This window comes from Lycorma delicatula, chromosome 3 (assembly GCF_047948215.1).
Source record: "Lycorma delicatula isolate Av1 chromosome 3, ASM4794821v1, whole genome shotgun sequence".
Classification (NCBI taxonomy): domain Eukaryota; kingdom Metazoa; phylum Arthropoda; class Insecta; order Hemiptera; family Fulgoridae; genus Lycorma; species Lycorma delicatula.
Window position 1 is genome coordinate 199397654 of NC_134457.1, and position 21688 is coordinate 199419341.

The window sequence follows — 21688 nt, forward strand, 5'->3', positions numbered from 1 at the left end:
GACACATTAAAACGAATTTTACTGGTAAGGAATTTAATCTAAACATTTCTACTTAAAGTACTAATGACAGTTATGGTAACAATCTTATCTTATTCTTATACATTTTAAGGACTATAGAGCTTTAAGACTAGTTATCAGTTTTAAATTGTGAGGAAAGTGAAAAGTGTGAGTACTTAAAATACAAAAGTTGTTTGAGTATTTAAAAATAAATATTAGTCGTGTAGCCTTGACAATGGGCAATGTGGAATAGGTCACATGCTACTACTGTATGTCCTCGCTACCGACTGTTTTTGTAAACAGTAAAAATCACGAAAACATATACGAAGTGTTTATTAAAAAAGTATTTTTCTGTTCATGCCGACGCCATGTTTTACAACGGGTTTTTCTAGGTAATTGATATTCAGTTGGTCATCTGTTTTTAAGCGTACTTTTAGTGTGATCATGTATCTAAATGCACCTAAATAATGTATGTACCACTTTACCTGTATGTATAAGTTTATATTTTCCACAAATTATTGAGGTTATGTACAACAGTTTTTGTGGGAAGTGTGTTAAGTTGTTAAATATAAATATCTATATATTTTACAACAAATATTTTTGATTATCTACAGAATGAACTATGAAGAAATTGAACATTTAGGACATGTTGTACTGGTGAAAATAATGAAAAAAAGCTCATATAAACAGGTCTGGAAAACCCCTTTGTTTTCGAGTTATGGCTAGCGAAAGATTTGGCTCGGATTTCAGCCCTTCTAATAAAAAGAAGCTCCACTGTAATTTCTGAGATTCAAATTAAGAAGGTAAGTTTATGCTTTCTTAATAATTTGAGTTGGGAATAGAATAAAACAGGTCTCACAACTGTAACTCGAATAGTTTTCAAGATACTCGACGTAAAACACAAAAAATTTGGTTTCGAAAAATAAGTTTATTTTAGGTTTGCAGTGCAATAGCTTTGTTAAATGACTAACAAATGCAGAAGATTTAGTAGCAAAACTAGTAGAGAATTTAATTCTGAGAAAATTAATGTAAATATAGCCAGAACAAAGTAAATAAAAACTTATAATTTGTATTTTTATTAAAACAACAAATGAAAAACAGACTGAAAATCGTATTATTGTTTCTGTACCGAATAAATATTCTTTATAAAAACAAAAACGCTAATTACTGAAATTAATTTTAAAAGAAACAAAAAGTTTATAAAAATAATATTTTAGTTGTATATTCAATAATATACACAGGTGAAATTAAATAATTATGTAAAAAACTAATTTGAAATGCCCAGGCACTAGTACTAGGCGAATTTCATGTTGTGCTAGTTTGTCAGAAAACAAAGTGGGGCATCCTTTGAAAAGAAAATCTTTATCCTTTCCGCCTGCAGAAGTTTAAAATTTTGCAGCCAACAGATATGAACCTAGATGACACTGATAAGGTAAATTCAATTTTATTTGCCGATGAAGTCACTTCTACAAGAAATGGAGTCTTCAATTCTAAAAAACAGTCATTTATACAGTTAAGACTCTTCACATGGTACGGTGGAAACTAGTTTTCAACATAGATTTCACATTAATGTTTGGTGTGGCATTATTTATGACAAAATTCTGGGACCATTTGTTTTCAAGGAAAACCATATGGGAAATATATACGTTTGTTTCTTGAAAAATAATTTACCAGCTCTTTTGGAAGTTGTACCTTTACAAAGTAGATTTAAAATGATCTTCAGCACAATGCAATGCGATGCATTTTTCTTTAGTAGCTAGAAATCACTTGAATGCCAATTTCTTACAATGTGATTAGATGTGGTGGACCAGTCAATTGACCACCATTATCACCTGACTTAATGCCACTAGATTACTTCATTGGGACCGTATGAGAATGATAGTTTACCAGCAAAAAGTTAATGCTAAAGAAGAGTTACTTGAAAAAATACCAAACACTATACAATTTATATGAAACGATCCTGAGATGATGCAGAAAGCCGCCGGAAATATTTTACGTCGGGCAGGAAGGAATTTCAATTGAGGTTTGTTATTCTGTTACCATCTATTGTTTCGTGTATTTTACATGGCTACATTAGAATAATGTTTATTAGGTACAGAAAATATAATTCAATTTCCTGTCTGTTTTTCACTTGTTTTACTTCAATAAAAAAACAATTTTTAAAAGTTTTTATTGGCTGAATTTATATTAATTTTCTCAGAATTTAATTCTCTACAAGTTTTGTTACTAAATCTTCTGCATATATTAGTCATTTAACCAAGCTATTGTACTACAAACCTAAGATAAACTTGTTTTTTAACACTAAATTTTGTGTTTTACACCAGATATCTAAAAAACTACTGGAGTTACAGTTCTGGGACGTGTTTTATCCTACTTCCCAGTTCAAATTACATAAGAAACCACCAACTTTATTACTTAATTTGGATTCCAAAAATTACAGTAGGGCTTCTTTTAAAATTAAAAGAGCTAAAATTCAGGCCAAATCTTTCTCTACCCATAACTTGAAAGCAAAAATTTTGCAGACATGTTTATATGAAATTCTTTCGTTAGTTTCACCAGTAGAACATCTGAAAGTTTATATGTTTCTTCGTGAGGCACTGTTTGTATAATATTAAAATTATAATACATTAATATATATAAATATGAATATTAGTTTTTAATATTATTTTGTACAAGTATAATTTCATGCCATCTCCTTGTGTTCTTCATTTACTTGAATATTTTCCCCTTATTCATTGTTTTTTTGGAAAGGAGCAAGTGTATAATGTTTTATTTAATGTGAATTATATCTTAGCAGTAGTTGCTATTCGAAAAGAGTTGATTTGGTATGTTATTAGTAGGAGGGGTAGAAGAGCTTCATTTATTTTCAGTTTGATTTACCTCTATCTGAATTTATTTGTTAAAATATTCATTTCTCTCTTAGTTATGTTGCTGTTTGATGTTTTATTGTGATTGTTTATTTCAGAATGAATAAACTTATCTTTTTTATTAAATAATAAGCAGTTATGAGCTTAACTTGGCCTTTGAATGAATTGCGTCTTTATGATTATGCTTACCTAATTGTTGCTGCTGTTTTTGGACTTTGTACCAACTGATGTTATTAATTGAATATTAACTTTGAATTGTATCTGCTATTTTAATATATCATTCTTGTGCATTTTAATTTATATATTTCATAAAGTAGGTTAAGATGTAGTCCTTTTTAGTGCATGTAAATATTAAAGTAGTCAATATTATAGTTGCCAGTTTTTATTTTCAATATTACTTTTCTTTTCTCAATATTCCATACTCATTTAGAGAAATGTCTACAAATTCCTTAAAATGTTATCCAGTTTTTCTTTAATTTTTATTAAAGAACTGTTTGAACTCTTCTACTTAGTGACTTAGAGACAGAAATGAAAATGGAAAAAATATCTCAAACTCCCACCAAACTTCCTTGCTCATGGCTGAAGCTTTCCTAATAATATATGTTATGATGTTAATTTTTTTTAATATGAATTGCATAATCTGTATGGTTTCAAATTCAACTTACAAAAAACCTGTTCAAAAAATTAAGCAAAAATATGAATAAAATAATTTATTCATTATTAACAGCTAGAAAGTGACTCATTAATTTTAATTACAGAATTATTGCACATTAAGATAAGAAGCAATTTTTATCAGCCATTGAACCCAATCTGTGCCTTAAAACTGATGAATTACATAGTTTTCATGGCAGGCTTTATCTTTTATTTCAGATGTAGAGTTCTTGATCAGTCTCTTTATTTTATTAAGAACATGCTACTGGGCTAGAAGTCCAGAAAAAGCCTTTTAGGCTGAGATTCCTCTTGAAATACAAATCAGACTTCACATATCATCTATCTTTATGTAATACACACTAAAGATTTGTTTTGTCTGTTTAAAGAAAAACATAATTCTAAAAGAATAATTAATTTCCAGATATTGAACAAGGATAATTGGCATTTCTCCATTTCTTTTTTAAGAAAAAAAATTAATGAGAAAGCTAATTGAACATTAGTACGAGGCTTGGCTGATAAATTTTGCACAATAGTGTACTACACGGGGTCAAAAGGTACTATCGAGTTGGGTGTGGGAGCACATGATAATTAAAATCCCCCTCTACAAAGCTGCAATAATGCGTTGAAATCAGTTTACTGGTAACATTTAAAATGGAGTCTAGTACGGCCAATATGTTAACACAGTTAAAACAGTGTGCAGTGATCAAATTTTTAACAACAGAAAATATGAATCCTATGAATATTTTTCATTGTTTAAAAGCAGTTTACAGTAGTGAAACTGTTGACAGGAGTAATGTGAATAGGTGGGCGTTGAAATTTTGTGGATGTGAAACTGGTAAAGTGACAATTAAGAACACACCTTGCAGTGGACGACCAGTTTCTGTAACTGACAAGTTACAGAAATGTATCAAAAAGAGGTGGACAGTTTGCTTCAAAGTGACTGGCAAATCAACCAGCAATGCATCACTATTTAGTTAGCATATCTAAAGAATGAGTGGGCCATATTATTGAGCAATTGGGTTACTGTAAAATCTGTGACAAATGGGTACAGCAAAAACTCTCTGATGGCTGTCTGAAAACTGAAGTTTTAGCCTATTCCACATCCGCCATACTTGCCAGATTTGGCTCCATGTAACTTCCACTTCTTCCCTCATCTCAAGAGGGCTCTCAAAGGTAACCATTGATGATGAGGTGAAGGAAGCTGTGACTACTTGGATCCGAGAAATTTTTCAGTGATGGAATGCAAAAACTTGTCATACGTCAGGAAAAGTATATCAGTGTAAACAGGGATTATATTGAAAAATAATTACTGCATTTTGTAGCTAAGGTACTGCATTTTTGTAGCTAAATTGCACTTAATTCATTATTTATTTCATTCCAATATCTCTTTTCATTCTGAAGCTACGCATATATGTGCAAAATTTATCAGCCGAGTTTTGTATGTGCTATAATCTGAGTGTGTCAAGTGTTAGTAAATATTAATGTTCTCTTTTGCTTAGTGTTTTGACTACCAGATAGAAGATATTTTGCATTGAGCTAGAGTGCTATTGAGTGTGCCCTTTCAGTCAGCTCTGTTTTTGTATTAATGCAAGGGATGATCAGAAATAAGTTTAACCCCCTCTTTGAAACAAACACATATTTATAAGACAATGTTTTTTATTAAACAAAAACTACATATTGTTATTTATTTTTCAATGTAATCACAAAGTTTTTGTAAACTCTTTTCATACGTTGTGACAAGTTTTTCAATTCCACTCTCATAAAAATTTTGTCCAGTTTTCTTTAATTATTTAAGAACTGCTTCCTTTAGTTCATCATCATTAGTGAAATGTTCCCCTACCTGGTGTTGCTTGAGAGGACCAAACAAGTGGTAGTTGCGGGGTGCTAGGTCAAGGCTGTAAGGTGGATAATAACCACATTTCCCAGTTGAACTTTTGCTGAAATCCCTTTGTCCCAAGCTGAATGAGTATTGTTGTCATGAAGAAAAACTACCCCATTGTTCAATCTTCCAGGTCTTTGATCTCTAATGGCTTTACGCAATTTTTTTAAAGTGTCAGTAAGATTTGGTATTGATTGTTGTTCCTCGGGACATAAATTCACTGTAAACAACTCCTTCAGAATCAAAAAAGACTGTCGGCATAACCTTTCAAACATGTGAGGATGTTTTCACTTTTTTTGGCTGCAGCGAATTTTTGTATCTCCATTCATGTGATGCTTGTTTAATCTCAGAGTGTAATGAAGCACCCAGCTCTCATCCCTTGTGATGATTTGTTTCAAAAACTGTGAACCAGTCCTAGAATAACGTTGAAAAAAAAGAAAGAGCAGACACAAAACGTTGATGTTTGTGGTTGTCTGTTAACAGATGTGGCACCCATCGTGCACACATCTTACAGTAACCAAGCTGATCATGAATAATTGCAACATACTACCATAACTGATGTTAAGTTCACTTGCAATCTCTCTAATTTTAATGCGTCGGTTACTCAAGATATTTCATTCACGCATTCCACATGACCCGTCGTGTTTGTAGTTAAAGGACGTCCAGCACACAGTTTGTCACTCACATTTGTTCTTCCGTTTCTGAACATTTGGTACAATTTAGTCATCATGGAATGTGACTTTGCATTCTAACCGTATACCTCAACAATTTGGCAACGAATTTCACAACAGTTGTCATTTTTGCCCACAAAAATCAGACTATTGAACACACTTCTATACTGGATGAAACCCCTAGAGGACACACCATATTGATGAAACCACACGTACTGAATGTCATACAGAATTGCGGCTTGGGGAGCATGAAGACAATACAACCAGTGCTGCTACCACAAGACAATTATAATCTCTTTCAGTTCAAGAACATGGCAAGGGTGTAACATATTTTTTGATCCACCTATTTGAAATTGTAAAGAATTAATCAACTAATTTATTAGCTTGAATTACCATAGTTTAATTTTGTGAATGTTATATACATTCAGTAAAATTTTAAGTGGATTTAGCTTTAAAATTCTACCATGCTATGAAATTTACATAACATTTATTTTGTATTAAAATTAAAAAAATTAAAAATATGTCTTTGTAAAGTTGCAAAACTTAAAATATAGCTTTAATATGTTTTTGACTAATCCATTCACCTTCATAAAAAGCATAATTTCAAAAATACCAAAGAGAATAATGTTTCTTGCCTTCAGATTAAAGAAAACAAGCTGATAGATTTTATCAGTTTTGATTAAAGCTACAAGGAGGAGCTGAATGTACATGGGAATGTAACAGAACAAAATGTTGCACAAATTGACAGGTGCTACCATCTTGTAATATCATTTCTGTACTACTAACATTCCAAAATTACTCTCCCTGCCTTATCATTTTCTGTCACTCATCATTGCTGTGCAGTCAATTACACAAGATATTCTCCTGATCCCCTAGAGGAACCCTCCAACCACCCTTTCCGTACCTGGCCCTGAATGACTTTATTGGAGGTCATTTTTTAAATCTCAGCATATGACATCTCTGTCACCTCGGCCCAGGATGCCACCGAATACTTTAGTAACTATTACTAAAAATAACAAAACACGTCTCTAGTGTCGAGCAGGACTGAAAACTATAGTTGTTGAAGGAACTGAATCACCTACCTACCTGAAAAGTAAAGTGAGTTCATGTGCAACACAAAAATAAAACTAATAACGAAACAATCAAAATGATGTAACAGTAATAAAACTGAAACAACACCAAGAAGAATCATAACAAAACAAAGCACACAGGAACAGACCAAGTAGCACTTTAGATTTCCTTAGCAATCTGTTTCCTAACCAAATAGTGCAGAAATTCTGCAACCACTGACCATTCAGCCTGGTCCTTCCAGTTTTGACTGATGCCAAGCGTTGTTGCAACTATCCAGTCGACAAATTACTGTGGTGCATTCCAGATCATATTTGGCACATTCATACAAAACATGGAAGGCACTGTCTTGTACCCTACACAGCGAGTACAGACCCGAATACAGCAGGCTGAACCCAGCCAGTCTACCCCTGAAAGTCTCATGACTGATAAGAAACTTGTTAGGGGAAACCCGTGAGGCGCTCTGCAAGCTTCTAATGTCTGGGAAAAGATCCTGCGTATATCACCCATCAATAGTCTCATCCCATTTAGCCTGCCATATATCACAACCATGTTGCTCGATATCCTGAATCTTACTTTAGGAAGTCAACTCGCCCAACTTCGTAGCAACATCCGCTCCTGTCTCTCAAGAGCTAGAATATAAACTGGTTTCACTCTTGCAATCACCAAGATTGCCTCCTGTGAAACTGTCTGGTAACTACCCGTTACCTTCAGCAGTAATAGTCATTGGGCTCTCACCCACCGGGTTGGTCTAGTGGTGAATGCGTCTTCCCAAATCAGCTGATTTGGAAGTCGAGAGTTCCAGTGTTCAAGTCCTAGTAAAGCCAGCTATTTTTACACGGACTTGAATACTAGATCGTGGATACCGGTGTTCTTTGGTGGTTGGGTTTCAATTAACCACACATCTCGGTATGGTCGAACTGAGAATGTACAAGACTACACTTCATTCACACTCATACATATCATCCTCATTCATCCTCTGAAGTATTATCTAAACGGTAGTTACCGGAGGCTAAAGAGGAAAAAGAAAGAAAAGAAGTCATTTGGCTCTCAATATATCTATAACTACAGAATTTCATCCTATCTGCTCAAAATGTTGCAGCATACAATATAATTATTTTGCACTTGCCCGTGCACAGTATGCTTAGGGCCCTAAAATTGAGACCCCAGTCAGGATTGACCACATGTCAGACCCCAAAAAAGGTACTGCAGGCCTTTTCTGCAACGTACTGAAAGTGCCTCCTGAATTGAAATTTTTCATCAAGACACACTTCGAGGTATTTCTGAACCTGACTGTACTTTATTTGATGGCCTGACATCGATACTCGAACTTCAAATTACATAGATACTCAAAGGCCAAATGCCCTTTGAGGAGCATCATCGCGGTCTTCTCCGGGCTGAAAGTCATCTTGTGTTGATGAATCCACAGCTCAAGCACTCTACATGCACAAGCGGCCCTGAACTCGCTCAACCACCTTTCACAAGCATTTTTCAACCAGCAGGAGCCCGTCGTCCACATAGGCCACAACAAGACACCCACTGGGCAACCTCTGCCGCAAAAGAGAGTCAAACTCCACCACCCACAAGAGAGGACCCATCACACTGCCTTGGGGCTACACATGGTATGTCAATGTGTTTAAAACAACGTGCATTGATTGAATTTTTTATTTCATAACATTCACCAATGTGTAATGCCATTTTTATTGATGAAACTATTTATCGAAGTACAATGATGGCCAATAAAATTTTGGTCACTTGTAGGTTAGTATTCCACCTAGCACTTTATAAAACATAAATTAACATTCGCTTCACTCGCTAACTTCATCTAATTAACCTTAAATATTAAATGCTGGGAGACTAACACAAAGCAAAACCAAATAACAGTGAAAGCAAGAAAATACAGGTTTTCAAGTAATAATTCACAATCATGTTATTGCAGTTATACAGAAAACAAGATAAAATTAAAACGGTTTATTTCTAATGAAATAATAATTATCAATACAAATGAGATAGTGAGATGTTGATATCATGTTAGATGGGACACTAATTGACAAGTATCAAATTTTGTGAATGGGAACCTAGTAAAGTGAATATTAAAGATGAAACGTGCAGTGTTTCTGTGATTGATGAGAAACACCAAAAAGAGGTGAATGAATGCTTCAAAATGACAATCATGTCCTTAAAAGCATTGCTACCCAAAACAAGTAGGATACATTATTTCACAAGACTACTATAAAATCTGTTCACAGTGTGTGCCATGCAAACTTATAGAAAAGAACAAATTACAACGAAAGGAATGTTGTGAACAGTGTCTGAAGCATTATCATTACAAGGGAAATGGCTTCCTTTTTAATATTGTGACATGAGATGAAACTTGGATACATTGTTACGACTCAGAAGAAAAATAACAGAACATGGAATACCAACACTGGTTTGCCAAAATCAAAAAATTCAGAATACAACCCTCTAAAAATAATTCTCTTGACTGTGTCAAGACTATAATTCACACTATAACAACTATAATTCTGAACCACACTCACATTGCACGCAACCATCAAGACTTGTGAAGTTGAAATCTGAACTTATTCCATCATACCTTCCATGATTTGCTTTAAACATACAGCACATTGCAACCATCGAGACTTGTGAAGTTGAAATCTGAACTTATTCCATACCTTCCATACATATCTGATTTGGTGCTCTGTGATTTTCACTCCTTTCTGCATTTAGAAAGGAATATTAAGAGGGTTTGTTTCCCTAAGGTTGATGATCTGAAGGACACAGTGAGTATGTGGATCAAGAAAAGATAATCAGAATTCTTCAGTGATGAAATGAGAAAACTAGTTCACCATTGAGAGAAATGTATATCTTTAAATGGTTACTGAAGAAAAAATAAATGTAAGTTTCTGTAGCAAATAAGATGTAACAAAGAGCTGTGCATTACATTTCAGTTATCCCTTCTAATTTTAGTAATGTTATATAAGAAATATATATTTTATTTTCATTTAAACAATGTTGTGAAAATAAGTTATAGGATAATGTATTATTATAAAGATTTTTTCATTTTTTTTCAGGTTATCAAGTTTGAGTTCAGTCTTCTGAAGAACAATGGAAGATAAATTTGTTATCTGTCCATTTAATAAAAGTCATATAATTAACAGGTTACGTATTCAGTACCATCTGGTAAGATGTAAAAAAAACTATCCCAACTGTAAAAAAATTGTATGCCCATACAATGCTACTGAATATATTGATCCTAATAATTTCATTAATCATTTACGTCAGTGTAAACAAAACAGGGGGCTTGATGTCTCAGAGGAATTTAAAAGAAAGCAGTTTGAAATGATTCAGCATGGAGATGCCAGTGTACAATCTTACTTTACTCCATCTCATGTTGAAGTTACTGATGAATGGGATAAACAGGCAGCTGCATCTGACATTGTATATGAGGATGAAATTACTCCTGATGAGGAGAAAGTAATGAGAATAAAAAGCGATAGCTCAAAAGCAATAAAAGGTGCTTACAAATTCATGCCTCAAGTTTCACACCCTATTGGACGAGGAAAACTTAGTGAGGTTTATCGTGAATTTTTAAACAATCAGTTTAAACCAGAATCAAATCATACATCACCTTTTGCTCCTATATGTATCTCTTCACATTATGATGGTGGTATTTTTGATGATGCTGATGCTAGTGATTATAAAAATAAAATGAAAGATAAAATGGAAAATACAGGTGATGTTTATTATAATGATTCTGTTACGTCATTTGGTTCCAAATATTATAAACCTTCAATATGTAGAGGACGTCGTAAATCTGTGTCTATTGGTAGAGGTGTGCCAATCACTAGGAGTGGAGTTTCAAATAATGATGAAGCAGTTGATACTTCATATAGTTCTTTAGATATTATTTTACAAAAACTTGTTTTAAATGAAATTGCTCTTAGAAAAGAAAAAAATAATTCTAAACTATCAAAATATCAAGAGAATATAAATATCCCATTACTGGATGAAATGCAGTCAAATAGTGAAAATACAGATACTAAAGAAAACAATATTGATGTTTTAGAAGAATTTAAAAGAAAACAGTTGGAAAAGATTCAGCATGGAGATGTCAATGTACAATCCAACTTTACTCCATCTCATGTTGAAGTTAAAAAAAACGACATTTTAGTGGTTGAAGACTCACCGTTAAAGCCTCAAGAAAAACACTTGTCAAATTCTTTTTCATTGTCATCTGAAATTCTATTAGATAAAAAAACAGGTTCATCTGTTGTAAAACGTTCAGAAAATAAAATGAATTACTTACCGGAAGATCTATTTGAATGTACATCTACAGGTAAAGAAGAAGATAAACATTCGGAATCATTACAAAATACAAAAAATCCAATAGAATATCCCTTTAAGTCATTTCATTCCATTGGCAGGGGTAAACTTCTGAAAAAATAGAGCAGGCTACCTCTATTAATATTATTATTTTAAAAGACTATAGTATTTACTGCAATTTATTTATAAGCTAATTGTGTTAGTGAATTTTAAGCAGGAAGTGACATTGAATGAATGTACTACAAACTTTGAATGGTTGTGGTTTTATAACGATTTCTAACCGGTTTGTTTGCTCTTGATCTTTATAAAAAGAGTAATCTCGTTTTTTCTACAAGTGTATACTAATTTTTTGCTCTACATAAACAGGAATAATTTTATCTATAATTAAATCATATTCCCACTGACATTTTCAAAAAAATATTTAATAACTTTTTATGGAATTTTACCATGTGTTTGATGACATTCATTTGTAATATTCTATTATGGATGCACATCATGATGCACCGCTGGTGATATGCATTTTTGCTAATCAATTCCACTTTGATTTGACAGACTAGATAGTGGGAATGTGGTTTCCCACTATTTAATATGGTGGGAAACCACCATATTAAAAAGCTCGTTCTGTTCATATAGCGAGTGTTAGTATTCTACATTATACACATTTTTTACTACTTTAGTATTTTGTTTTTCTTTAGTGTTATACTGTAGAAAACTCTGATAACATAAGACAGACTCAAGTGATCTTGAAGCTGATTTTTTTAAAACTGATGATGAATCTCATTATGATAATGATAGTGATTGCGAATCATTAGGTGATAGTGAGGAGAAAATTATGACACTGAAAATGAAACGGTAGATGAACAAAAATTTTGTTCCTCATTCTACATGAATATAATGCACAAAATGTAAATAAAATTAATTTCTTCTATAATTAATAACCCATCTCATCAATGTCAACCTGAATCTGCGAGTATTTGGAATGATTACAAAAATACTTGTTGGCAGTTCCAACTAACTGATAGTTTGATAGTTGTGATCTTCAGTCCAATTTCAGACACAATTACAATATCAGAACAGTTATTTAATTAAGATTTTAAATTGTTGTACAAGAAACTGATAGGCTTGCCCACAATTATTTATCTATCCATCAAATAAAAAAGAGATCAGTGATGAGAAAATGGTTAGAATTTGTTGTAAACAGAATAAAAAAATTCTTTGATATACTCATGGTAATATGTGTGTCCAGTATCAAGAATGTAAGAAGAGATCAGTGACAAGGGAGAGGGTAGAAATAGACATGACGAACCTCAAATTGAAAATATAATTTTGTTGATGTCATGAATGCATCATTCAAAAGAACTTAAGTAACGGACAAATCTGTAGTTATCAATAAGACAGTGATCCTGTGGAGAGGTGACCTCACGTTTAAGAAGCAATATAACCCCCAAAAATCCTATAAATATGGCGAAAAACTTTATAAACTGCATTCTACAGATAACTATTATTATAACTTGAAGACCTATTCTGGAAAAAGTGATGTAATGGGAAAGGAGAGAACATATAAAAAATTATTCTGCACTAATGAGTGATCTGTTATACAGTCACCATATTTTGTATGCTGACAAACATATGTGACATATCTTGCCACATATCCTTTATATGTGATACATATATATATAAAATGAAGATAATGTACACTTATACACATTATCTTTATATTTAACCTATAGGATAAGTGCACTTGTTGAGGATTTGGTAATTTAGCGCTATCTGGTAAATCTTGAAACTCACTTCAGTATTGGCTTATAATGTCACAAGAAAATATGTAGATATTTTGACCAAATGACATATTACATGGCCCTAAGGAAAGCCATAAAGTGGTATAAAAAGGTTGCGATCAGAGTAATATTCTAAACAAGTGTAGTAAATTCTTTTTTATAATTTTCAATGAATCTAGAGATAGAAAAAAGATGGGATGGTTTCAGTTTCATAATGTGCTTAACAATAGACTCAGAAATGAATAACCAACCCATCCCAATATTAGTGTTACCATATTCAAATCTAGCAGGTCAAAGAAGAATGTCGTACAAAAAAGACAAGGATCAGCCCTTAATCAAGGAAAAGTTACAAATGATGTTATAAGGAGATGTGAGGTGAGCAAGGAATAGGCAAAGCATGAAAATGGGATAAAATGGATATCTTCATATTGTACTGATTGTTTTGACCTACCTACATTGTATATTACATATATATATATATTACATTAAAACATTCTTCTTGAAATATACATATTTTTTTTATTTTGTATTAATTAGTTTTTATAACATTTCTTTTTTAGTTTTTGTAGTTCGTCAACTACAAACTTTTCCACTGAGTATTTGAAAATTAAATACATTTCTAAAAAAATAATTAACATTTTTTTACTTGATGCATGCTACATGTGGAATCCAGGATTTTTCTTGGTCTCCCAAGGGATAGTCAAAATAATATTTGTAAGCAGTTTACAGCAGATAAACTGAAATATTACAGAAATACTCAATTATATTATAATTAAGTTTCAATTTATAAATACTAATTACTGAAAATACTTCATAAAATTAGTAAAGGGTAGTAAAAGGCTTGGTAAAGGCAGGTACTTTTATACGGATTTGAATACTAGATTATGGATACCAGTGTACTTGGGTAGTTGGGTTTCAATTAACCACACATCTCAGAAATGGTTTACTTGAGACTGTACAAGATACACTTCACTTACACTTATACATATCATCCTCTGAAGTAATACCTGACGGTGATTTCAGGAGGCCAAACAGGAAAAAAAGAGAATGTTGTGTTGTAATTCTCTAAATAAAATAATTCAGACATTACTGTTATTTTAAATAAAATAAAACAGTTATCAAAATTTTTTTTATGATTTTCTAAAAATTCCATCATTTACAGAATTTTGAACAATAAATAAGTTGTAAAGATAAATTGTACATTATATTGTAGCATTACATACAGTATTAAAATATTCTAGTTAAAATTATGTTATAAACCCACAGAAGAATACATAGTGAGTGTTATTTTAATAGCTGTCAAGTACAATATAAGTTATGTTGACTTTTTCTGCCTCTGAAGGATTCCAATACATTTATTACATTTCAAGAAATCATACAGTTGTTAGATTAAAAGCTACACCTAGCCTTATTTTAACTAAGTTATGATTCACTTTTACAGAGAGCACCAGGGTGAACGAAGTTATGTGCAGTCCTATCTCCAGTTACACATGCTCTGCTGGAGTAGCCCGTTAAATCGCCGGTACTCGGGAGCAAACTTTCAGTCCAAAATAATAATCTTTCGGTGGTTATTAAAAGTGATTAAAAGTCTACCAAAGATAATGCTTGTCCAAGAGGAAGGCTGCTTTCTTCAATGACCTATCCCACAGTGTCCAACTGAACAATTTGGTGAGGTCAAATCAACATTTATTCATGAGGTAGCAGAAGAGACAGAGATTTCAGTAGGATCATAGTAAGATCTTAACCAAAATATTAGGAATGCATTTTATCAACCATGTTTATTCTGAAAGACTTAAACAATGAGCAGAGTGACAACTTGTAGCAGTCTGTCGGGCACTTTTGTACCATCTAGATGATGTAACCTTTTTTTTTTGACAATAGAAGTGGCGATAAGATATCAGTCATCACAGGGAATTGGAAAATTGAACAGAGATCAAAATTGATGTGTAAAAGTTGTTCATACATAAAGATTATATTGAAAATCTTTTTTGACGTCAAGGCATTTGTTTCTACTTGCAGGATTGACAGTTAATTATTACCATTACATTATTATATAGAAGTGGTTAAGACACCTCCAAAAAAAGAAGTCTTGAACTCTGGCACGACAACTTAGTTTCTTCATGTGACAATTTGTTAACAGGTGCGTTTACTGCTAATTCACGAGTTTTGTTAAGAAAATTCATTCTGTGTCATCCTTTACCCACCTTAATCTTCAGATTCAACCCCTGCTAACCTTTTATTATTTGAGATTTTAAAAAATGCAGATTTAAAACAATAAAGTCCATAAAAGAATGGTATTTATATATATATATATATATATATATATATATATATATATATATATATAAAAATACCATTCATTCATCAAAATCATGTTAGTGTATTACCAGATTATTTCTCCAACCTGATTATTGTTAATATTAGTATTTCCTCCTATTTTGTATTATTTCCAGATGAAAAACTTGCAAACTTTAAGAGAAACGAAAAAGTACCAGGTTTTAAATCAATATATCCCCGAGAGGTGTTGTACTGTTTAGAGTTTGGGGGGGTTGGTGTCCCCACGGCCCTAGAGTATGCATCTTTTCTTCCTATTACACACCGAGCTGCTGAACCTTTCACTCCATACACATACACTATACCGATTACAACATACACCTTTACACAACAACATTTTACCTTTACAATAAGGGGTGTTGTGCTAGCTGAGGAAATGCTGATTGGTGGATGGCTCTAAGTCTCAAACAATGTCCTCTAGGCACCATGATGAACTAAGTTATATGCAGCCCTATCTCCAGTATGCGCGCACTCTACTGGAGTGGTCCATTAAATTGCCGATACTTGGAAGCAAAATTTCAGTCCCAAATAATAATTTTTCGGTTGTCATTAGTCCTTTTGAAAAAAACAAACAAACCGGGGAGTTAAAAAAGACTTCACCTACATTGTCAGCCGAGGATGTGTCAGGAGATATGGAAACAAGAAATGTAACAGAGTGCTAAATTTTCTTAAAAAATTTTGTAAACCTCTGTCGATGTTTCCACCAAATTTATCCTTCTTCTTGCTAGTACTCAATGCAGCATTAGTGAGGTATTTAATCTGGTCTGACAAAACCTGGACCAACTTGATCAGTTCTTTGCACAATGTGGAGTATGGTCAGTGTGACAAGGAATGTAAACTGTTTTGAGGCTCAGTAGCTGTTTGTGGCACAGACATTCAGTCTTATGCTTTAGGGTGACTGAATGGGGTGGTGGTGGGAGAAATGCCAAGCAAACCAATCAGTGAGGATGATCTGCCCAGTCTGTTTTCACAGATTACTTTACACAGCCTAGTAATTGCCAATTTCAATGTCCATCACTATTCATGGGGCTCATCATAATGTTCTTCCTGAGCCACTATATATGATCAACTGAGGCAGAACTTAGATCTCTGGTTATTGAACAGTGGATCAATGGACTTTTGTCATCTTCTCAGATACATTTTTATGCATTGATATGTCCTTGTGTTGAGCATTACTATTTCACGTCTTAGCTGGCGCGTTTCCAAAACTTCTTCGGAAGCTATCACAGACCATTTGTTATCTCAGTCAATAGTAGTGATTTACCTTAGAGTCAGCCACGCTGATGGTGGTTCGGAAAGCGGACTGGATCGGATAAAAGGATTCCTTTTGCCAATACAACAAGTGTAGTAAATTTACCAACTTGCCAAGTTTATGCACGGATACTCGACAGTGCCAATAAATTAATGCTAGTTGATTATTTGGATGCAATTACTTGGAGAACACAATCATCTGTTATATGAAGAAAGGTTCAGGCCATATGTGGATCAGGACAATTTTCACAGCCAATCGGACTGAAAAACAACTGCATTCTCTTCACCACACCAATTGATCTGGCGAACACGTTTGGAAATACATTTAAGTCAGTTCCCTTTACATCATCATATTGTTCTGGTTGTTTAAAAGGTAAAGTTGTAAGTAGAAAGTGTCCCATTTGTTATAGGGAGATTTGCAAAATGAATTAAATGTTCCCTTTTGTTTTGATGGGTTAAGGTATGCCTTGAATAATTTCCATGACACTTACCCTGGAAATGATAATATCAGGCGTAGTATGTTACCTCACCTTCCTGATACTGCACTGTGACATCTTTTATCTATTTTAAATAAAATATATTCAGAAGCAGTAGTGATTCTCATACTGAAACCTGGTAAAGTTGAATCAAGCCCCTCAAGTTATCATCTTATCTCCTTGAACAGTACCCTCTGAATGTTGATGGAACAAATGGTAAACTGTCACCTAGTGTGTTACTTTGAGAGAAACTTCCTAATTTCCCCCAAACAATGCGGTTCCGCCAAGGTAGATTGTTTATCGATCATGTAGATGCCCTGGAATCTGTTATTCTCTCTAAAGTCGAGAGTTCCAGCATTCAAGACCTAGTAAAGTCAGTTATTTTTATATGGATTTCAATACTAGATTGTGGATACCGATTATACATTGGTATATAAAAGTATATTACAAATGATCAGAAGTTCTACAATATATTTGAACCACTTTAGAAAGGTTTTACATTTGTAGGTATGGGTATTCATTCTTCGTGACCCATCTCTAGTTAAAATGTTGGGTAACCTGTTTTGACAGTTATGCATATTATAATAATTAGAAAATGTGTCACTTGATGCATAAACATGACATGGTAAAATAGTAATAAAAATGTTGAAAATGACATCTTTGCCTGCTGTAAAGAATGTAATCCCAAAAACTAGATTAAAACCTTTGCCTATTCTTTTGACAGTCGTAACTAGATAACCAGATTAAATTCTTGGTGGAGGAATTTATTAGTGCATGGACATTTCATGATGTATACTTCTTTTATATATGCATAAAACAGATCATTCCTTTCCTTATTTTATCCACTTTTATTTTTTGATAAAATATTAACTATGATTAAGTGAAATGGCCACTATTTGGACTCCTTTTTTAATCAATAAAAAATAATAAATAATTAGATCATACCTTCAAGGTAGCAACTACTATTTCTTCATCCTTACAGATGTTATGGCAAACTTAGTTTCCATTGGTACATCCCAGGAAAGAAGTGATCTAGGATAATGGAAAGATTTGTGGAAGGAGGAAAAGTTCAACTTAGAGAAGCACTGCAAGCCCCTCAGGAGATCAGAGTGGTGAATTATATTACCCAGTACTCGTATGTTTTAGTAATTCAGACTACTCAGTATCATAACTGCCTCTTCATTCATTAATTTAGATTAAATGTGAATAAGCTATATTTTTAATAAATGTAATTTAAAATACACTTTGTTTAAGGTGAAGATACTGCATTGGAAGTGATGAAATAATTCATAATTAATGGAACATAATGACTCATATTTTTGTGGACTTAAAAAGAAAAAAATAATCAGAAAAAGAATATAATTTCTGAGATAAAATGAATTAGTGTGATTAATAATTATATAACAATGGGATAGTAACTGCATTGTTGCTAGTGACTAATTGTTGAATATTTTGAGTAGTTATTTTGTTACCTAATTGAATAGTTTTGTGATAACTCAAAACTATTACTATCTTAATTTGTTATCTTAATCTTTTGTGCACTATTTTAGCTTTTAACAAACTTCAGTCACATGGAGCATAAAAATTGTTTAAAAAGATTTTTCCTTCTTGCCTAGGATTATTTTTTATTGCCATTAAATTGTTCAATACATAATGTGATGAGGATAAAATGTTTAGCTTAGATGTTTAATAAGTCTATATAGTCTAAAAGTCCAAATGCATAATAAAAAAATGATATTGTTTTTTATGCATAGCACTTGTATCAAATAATAAACAAAGTCAATGTTACTTTTTTATTCACTTGACAAATTTGATTTTGGATGAATATAATTCGTTACAGCTTTCATATGAATTTCTTCTCTTTTTATATTCATTTTGTCTATTTTTGGATACTCTAACGTTGAAAACACTGCTTACGTAAATTAATTAAAACAAAAAGAAAATTTTTAAACTTATGTTAGTGGTTTTTTCCATCTTTAATTTTTTCTATTATAGTAACTTTAATTTTGTCTAAGATTGTGAATTTTGTTAATTTCCTTTCTCTGAATTAAGGACACTGGAATCTGAAAATATGAGCTGAGTAGGTCACTTACACAAAAATGTATATTCATCACATAAGATAATGAAAATTGAAGGGTTTTTGGGTAATGGATTAGTGATAAAGACAGATTCATTAAGTGTGTTCTTCAACACTTCACATCTGTATTTTAGTGTGTAAAATAAGATGAAGCCTATCTCATCAATAGAAAGTAATAAAAATGGGATTCAGTGTTTAGTTTTAAAGCTTATTATTTCTTAATTTAATTTATATGCAATATCCATTAAAGAAAATCAATTTACTTCAAAATTATTAATAAAAAAAGGATTTGATTTTTTTTTGTATTAAAATTGACTTTATGATTAAGTAGCTCCTGTAATTTACACCAAAAAAATTCCTTTGGAATTGATACTTCAGATGAATTGCTAGGAGTTCAAGAAATAAAAAAAATTATTACTTTATTCCTGAGCAGTTAGAGTTACAAAGTAAGTAACCATTGATTTATAAGACAAGAATTCATGTAAATGTTGTGTGGTTCATACTTATGATCTAAATTATTTTTCTTTAAAATAAATGAAAAATTAAATTTTTCCGGGTTCAAAAGGTAAGTAGTAATCAATTTACATGTTAGCTATGTATTATTTACCTAAATGTTGTTATATTTTTAAATCAGTGAAACAATTAATACGATTTGATAATTGTTATCTCTATTGAGCGCTTATCACTCAACTGATATCTTTTGAATACTTATTGTTTTTATTCTAGTTAGTATTTTTCTTCAGTATTTATCAGTTCGAAGTTTTGTGCTAATTTACATTGTACGAAATGAACATTTGGCAATTACCAAATACGGAACAGAACGCCGCCGTGCAGTTATTTACCGAGGCCGGGGTCTATAGAAACAATGCCTGTCCAAAAGGCACCGATATCTATGTAGCTGGATAGAGTATACCATATTTTGGAATTCGTAAAATTTGAACCACAACTAGCGCTACTGAATGAGTGAAAGAACTAAATAAAATGAAACTGCGCATGCGCAGAGGTAATAGTAGGGTTTAACCCGATGCAGTAAAAGTGTTGTGATTTTGTAATTTAAACACTGATCTTTATAACTATAAATCTGATCTCTATATAAATGTTCTACAACTGTCCGTAATTTCTGCATATGTTGCGAAAATGACCGTTCTTTTGGTTATCTGATTAATTTTCCTGTTTAGCCTCTGGGAATCTGTCAGATATTACTCCAGAGGGTGATATGTATGAGTTTAAGTAAAGCATTGCATAGTCTCAGTTCAACTGTTTCTGAGATATGGGGTTAACTGAAACCCAATCACCAAAGAAAACCGGTATCCACGATCTAGTATTCAGATCCGTATAAAAGTAATTGCCTTTACTAGGATTTGAATTTGTAACTCTAGACTTTGAAATAGGTCGAAGACGCTTTTACCACTAGACCAACCCGGTTGGTTTGGTTATCTAAACTGAGTAAAATAAATATCTCTATCATCACAATTATAGTCGTGCAAACGTACGTTGGTTTTAGCTCCCAGCCTTTAATTATGCGGCGCTGAAGTATGCTTAATATCGAATACTGAATTGTATTTTACGCCATAAGGACCACCTATCCAGTTATATCGAGATCAGTGTCAAAAGATCATAACATGACATTGTCTGTAGGCGCTAGAGGGAGATGGCGTTGCAACCGTCGTGAATATCGGTTAGGTTAGTTTAAAACATTTGCCAGCTTCCGTGACGCGAGTGGTAGCGTCTCGGCCTTTAATCCGAAGGTCCCAGGTTCGAATCCCGGTCAGACATGGCATTTTAATACACGCTACAAATCATTCATCTCATATTTTGAAGCAATACGTAACGTTGGTGCTGGAGGCTAAAAAAAAAGTTAGACATTGATTTAGACGATTGTACGTGGCATGCAGATAACCGATAAATACAAATTTTTGTTTTGCATCATTCTGCTCTTTAACAAGGGGATCTTGTAACACATCACAAATGTAGAAGTGTGAATTATATATACAAAATATTTGTTAATAATTAGGATTAATGCTAATTATTTCAACAAAAATTATTACAATTTTCTAAATTACAACTGAAAATGTTTACATTTTAATATATATAAGTTGAACAAACTACAGAATTCGATAATGTACACAATGGGTATGAGTTTATTAAATCTGACTATACTGTAGCTGTAATCTTTTTGTATTTTAAAAAATGATAATAAAAATAAAAGAAACAGCATTTCAGATCATGATTAAATAATATCAGATTTTCTTAGGCAAATGGAGTTTTTAAGGAATTAAACTTTATAAACAAATAATTAAAAGAGCAGATAGG

At 32.5% G+C, this 21688-nt stretch overlaps 1 protein-coding gene across 5 annotated transcripts; it reads left to right on the forward strand.

The window, feature by feature from the left end:
• The first annotated feature begins 3 nt into the window (after positions 1 to 3).
• On the forward strand, positions 4 to 13503 carry LOC142322360 (uncharacterized). Of its 5 annotated transcripts, none has more exons than XM_075361359.1 (2): positions 4 to 24; positions 10208 to 13503. In XM_075361359.1, exon 2 carries the CDS (start codon positions 10242 to 10244, stop codon positions 11580 to 11582), a length of 1341 nt encoding a protein of 446 aa, XP_075217474.1. In that variant the 5' UTR covers positions 4 to 24; positions 10208 to 10241; the 3' UTR covers positions 11583 to 13503. The 5 variants fall into 5 exon arrangements, with proteins under 5 accessions (XP_075217474.1, XP_075217471.1, XP_075217470.1 ...); XM_075361356.1 differs by lacking the exon at positions 4 to 24 and adding an exon at positions 89 to 466; XM_075361355.1 differs by lacking the exon at positions 4 to 24 and adding an exon at positions 90 to 389.
• Positions 13504 to 21688: the final 8185 nt, after the last annotated feature.